The 5,307-nt window shown below is 40.6% G+C and overlaps 1 protein-coding gene across 1 annotated transcript in view; it reads left to right on the top strand.

The window, feature by feature from the left end:
- CACUL1 (CDK2-associated, cullin domain 1) overlaps positions 1 to 5,307 on the top strand; it is a 69,995-nt gene that overhangs the window by 44,774 nt on the left and 19,914 nt on the right. The window contains exon 4 of the mRNA XM_006831398.1: positions 277 to 372. Coding sequence (XP_006831461.1) covers positions 277 to 372 — 96 coding nt within the window. The remainder of the gene's footprint in view (positions 1 to 276; positions 373 to 5,307) is intronic.

Below are 5,307 nucleotides of genomic sequence, written 5' to 3'. Positions count from 1 at the left end.
ATATATATATATACACACACACATATATATATGACAAAAGAAAGAAACAAGCCTTTTTTTAACTGACATGTTAGGATTGCACAGCCTTTAAAGATAGCTAAACCAAGTCTCAGTTTTGCCTTTGAAACAGATATTGAGAGGTCTCATGAAACTTCAGCGTGTGATCCTCCTCCTTTTTCTTTGTTGTGAATTCCAGCAGATTTTCATTGTAGGTTGTGATGGAAGGGCACGATACTCGGTTTCCCAGAATGACCAGATTTGTGTTCTTCCATACAGGCCAGCCCTCCCGATCTCTATATTGAAAGATTTAATGTAGCTCTTGGACAGTATATGGGAGCATTGCAGAGCATTGTGCCTCTTTTCATATATATGGTAAGTTAGAGCTGTTTACTCTTTTCCAAATAAGACTCCAGGTTTATTGGTCTAAACAAAGACAGGTGCAGAGATCTAAACATGTTCTATTTTTCTCTTGCTATTAATTGTGTTAGAAATGGAAATTAGCCTATTTCAATAGTGTATAATTGTTGTTGAAATAGAAGAATTATATTATTTTCCCTTTTTCTGGTACTAAGTTCCATAAGTAACAATTGCTGAATAGACAATTAGAAATCAAAGAGCCAGCAAACATTCAGGGCACATTCCTTTTATTTCTGCCATGTAGAAGACACTATGCTTGGTCCTGGGAAGATAAAGATTATTTAAGAATGATTTCTTGTCCTCAGAAAGTAGAGAGATAAAGCATATATCAAAAAATGAGTTTGAAGCCAAATAAGTTTTTCCGTAAGAAATCATGCAGTAAAACTCTGCTTCTGACCTGATGGTCTCTCTTATTTAAAGAGTCATTGCCTAACTGGAGGTCACTCCTTCCCTTTTCAGTTTACAGAACCATAGTCTGATAATGTTAGTATGCCTCTGGAGTTTAGGGGTGCTTAGAAACCATCTCTTTTAACCCTTCTTTGATTGGGGGAGTAAGATATCTTGGTTGATCCTATAATTCTGTAGCATAGGGGTTACGAATCAGGCTGCTAACCTCGTGGTCAACAGTTTGAAACTACCAGCTGTTCCGTGGAAGAAAGATGAGGCTTTCTGCTCCTGTAAAGATTTACAGCCTCAGAAACCTTGTACAGGGTCGCTATGAGTCAGCTAATGCTGTAGCATTTAGATGACTATATACTAGTGGAATATAAATCTTAAAAATGATTTATTTCAAATAAAATACACGTTAAAAGGACTGATCTCCTAATTTTGAAGATTTCTTTACAAGAGATCATGTTGTATACTATTTTCATGTGTACTGTGGGGGCTTGAGAAAGTTCATGGAAAAAGTCTATATCTTTTTGTTCCATTTTCTCACCAACTTTTGGAAGCACCGTTATAGCTCTTTATTTCTTGGGGGCGGTTATCGATTGAATTGTGTTCCTTAAAACATGAGATTAATGAAGCAGTTGAGCAGGAAGAGACGACACATGCCAAGTCACCTGATGGTCACCTGGGAGCAGAAGCTGAGAGAGCCAAGGCCTTGCCTCAGAGTAGACACACAGAGAGCCTCCCTGTAGAGATGACACGCTGACTTTGAACTTTGCCCTCCTTAACAGTGAGAAAATAAACTTACGCTCTTAAAGCCACCACTTGCAGTATTTTGGTTATGGCAGCACTGGATAACTAAGACAATTTGGTACAAGAAGAGTAGGGTGCTGATCAAACAGATACCTGAAATCTGTAAGCAACTTTGGAATACATGATAGATAGAGGCTAGAAGAGTTTTAAGGTACCTAATAGTTAAAGGAGCTCTTGTAGCGTAGTGGTTACGAGTTAGGCTGCTAACCTCAAGGTCAGCAGTTCAAAACTACCAGTGGTTCTGCAGGAGAAAGATGAGGCATTCTGCTCCCGTAAAGATTTACAGCCTTGGAAACCCTGTGCAGGGTCACTGTGAATCGGAGCTGACTCCATGGTACTTAACAAGAACACAACAATAGTTAAAGGCAACATTCGTCTGTCAGTTTGTCACACTGTGGTGTCGTGCGTGTTGCAGTGATGCTAAAAGTTTGCGCCACTGGTATTTTAAATACCGTTAGAGTCACCCATGGTGGACAGGTTTCAGCTGACCTTCCATCCAGACTAAGATGGACTAGGAAGGAGATACGGACTACTTCTGAATGTTTAGCAACACAAACCTTATGAGTAGCAGTGGACCACTGTTAGATAGCACTCGGATATTGAATATATAAATTAGAATAAGCATTGGACTGCTAACTGCAAGGTTAGTGGTTCAAACCTACCAACCGCTCTTTGGGAACCCTATACGAGGTCATTATGAGTCTGAACCAACTCAATAGCTCCTAGCAACAACAATTGGCAAAATATTGAATGATGCAGAAAACATCAACAGAAGACGGAAGGAATAAACAGAATCACTGCATCAAAAAGAAATGGTTGATCTTCAGCCATTTCAAGAGGTAGCATATGATCAAGAGTCAATGATACTGAAGGAAGAAGTCCAAGGTGCACCAAAGGCACTGGCAAAGAACAAGGCTCTGGGAATTGATGGAGTACAAACTGAAATCTTTGAACAGCCTGATGCAGTACTGGAGACACTCACTCATCTCTGCCAAGAAATTTGGGAGACAGCTACCTGGCCAACTGATTGGAAGAGATTCATATTTGTGCTCATCCCGAAGAGAGGTGACGCAACAGAATGTGGAAATCATTGGACAATATCATTAATATCACGTGCAAGTAAATTTTTGCCTCAGATAATTGAAAAATGGCTGCAACATTGACAGGGAACTGCCAGAGGTTCCAGCTGGACTTAGATGGGACATGGAATGTGGGTTATCATTGCTGACATCAGATGATGGATCTTGGCTAAAAGCAGAGAATACCAGAAACATGTTTTCTTGGTGCTTTTTTATCTATACAAAGGCTCTTTACTGTGTGGATCCTGACAAGCTGTGGATAACACTGCGAAGAATGGTTAGTCCCGAACACTTCATTGTATTCATGGGGAACCTGTACACAGACCAAGAGGTAGGCAGTTGTTCGACTAGAACAAGAGGACACCGAATAGTTTAACATCAGGAAAGGTGTGCGCCAGGTATCCTTTTACCATACTTGCTCAGTCTGTTAACAGCTGAGCAGTTAATCTGAGAAACTGGATTATGAAGAAGAGCATGAAGATTCATTAACAACCTGTGATGTGCAGATGATACAACCTTGCTTGCTGACAGCAAAGAGGACTTAAAATATTTGCTAATGAAGATCAAAGACTACAACCTTCAGTATGGGTTGCACCTCAATGTAAAGAAAACAAAAATCCTCATCACTAGACCAATAGAAAACATCATAAATGGTGAGAAGATTGAAGTTATCAGAGGCTTCATTTTGCTCAGATACTCTAGCAACACTAATGGAAAACAGCAGTCATGAAATCAGACATATTGCATTATTCAAATTTGCTGCATAAGACCTCTTTAATGTGTTCAAGAGCAAAGCTGTCGGTTTGAGAACTTAGGCATGCCTAACCCAAGACATGGTTTTATCAACAGCCTCATATGCATGTGAAAGTTGGACAATGAATTAAGGAAGACAGTAGAAGAATTGATGCATTTGGGTTATGTGTTTGGAGAAGAATATTAAAAGTACCCTGAACTGCCAGAAGAACAAATCTGTGTTGAAAGAAGTAAAATCAGAATGATCCTTAGAAGCTAAGATAGCCAGACATAGTCTCTCATACTTTGGACATGTTATCAGGATGGACCAGTCCCTGGAGTAGGGCATCATGCTGGGTAAAGTGGAGGGTCAGTGAAAAAGAGGACATTCCCCACTGAGATGGGTTAATACAGTGGCAGCAGCAATGGGCTCAAGTGTAGCAACGATGGTGAGGTTGGTGCAGGACTGGGCAGTGTTATGATTTCTTGCACATAGGGTTGCTAATAATCAGAACAGACTCAAAGTCACCTGAGAAGAAGAGCAACCATTATAGTAAAAGTCTAGATGGCCTTGAAGAAGCTCGTTGTAGCTGTATGAATGTCAAAGGTGATTCTGATGAGGGTTCAGAAAGGGTGGAAAGCTACAGAGAAAATTTCTCAACATTTTGGAGAATACGTATGGCACCAACAGCAGAATGTTATTAGAAATGTACCTTTAGTGAGATTTCAAAAGAAAATGATGAACATGTCATTGAACAATGGAAGAAGGATGATGATGCTTTTTATGCAGTGGCAAAGAACCTGTTTGAATTATATTCAAATGTTTGGCGGAAGGTAGAACTTGTGATTAATTTGGCTGTTTGTGGAGATTTCTAAGCAAGATTTTAAAGGGACTGTGATTTTTCCTTGTCACACTAAAATGTTAGGAGAAAGGGATGGATTTAAAAATGAACTGTGCAAAATGAAAACAAAGCTGAAAGATTTGGAAAATTCTGTTGTACAAGCTCAGGACACATGTCCTAGAATTTTCACCAAGGGCGTGTTGACGTAGTAGTCTTTTGTTAAAGAGGTTAAGGCGGACTGATGGATCTAACCAGCTACCTCTACCACACCAGAACACCCATCAGGTGAGCCTGAAGGAGACAGAAAGAATGGTCTTAAAAGAAATCCAGCCCAATGCTCCTTAGAAGCCAGGATGGTGAGACTTTGCCTTACTGTGGAATATGTTATCCGGAGGGGCCGTCCTTGGAGAAGGACATCATGCTCGGTTTGGTAGAGGATCGGCGAAAAAGAGCAAGATTCCTCACGAGATGGATTGATACAGTGACTGCTACAGTGGGCTCAAACATAAGGATGATGAGGATGGCTCAGGGTCAGGTGGTGTTTGCTTCTGTTGTGCAGAGGGTCACCATGAGTCAGAACCGACTCAGTGGAACTAGATCGTGCCTAACAACAGCAAAGGGTGAACTATTTTGGATTGAATTGTGTCCCCCTCAAAACAGTATTGTAGATCCTAACTTCTGTGCGGAAGTTTATAATCCCATTTGGGAATGGATTGGCTTTGTCAACACGAGTAAAACAGGATTAGTGCAGGCTATGTCTTGAGTCAGTCTGTTTTGAAATATATATGATTAACCAAGCAAACTTGAAGAGACTGGGGACGGCACATGCCAAGTCCAGGAGCAGAAACTCTGAGGAGACCCTCCTGTAGAGCCAACAGAGAGAAAAGCTGATGTTCTGACTGGATTTCCAGTCGCCTAAACCGAGGGAGCAAAGAGGAGGTTCCAGTAGTTGGAAAATTTGGACTTGGTGATAGAAATGATGCTGGAGAACGAATGATAGATTCTGCAAGACAAATGATTTGTTTATTTCAAATACC

Source organism: Chrysochloris asiatica, unplaced genomic scaffold, assembly GCF_000296735.1.
Source record: "Chrysochloris asiatica unplaced genomic scaffold, ChrAsi1.0 scaffold00003, whole genome shotgun sequence".
In the NCBI taxonomy this organism is placed as follows: Eukaryota; Metazoa; Chordata; class Mammalia; order Afrosoricida; family Chrysochloridae; genus Chrysochloris; species Chrysochloris asiatica.
Note: the sequence above shows the minus strand (reverse complement) of the source record. Positions and strands in the feature narration are given on the sequence as shown.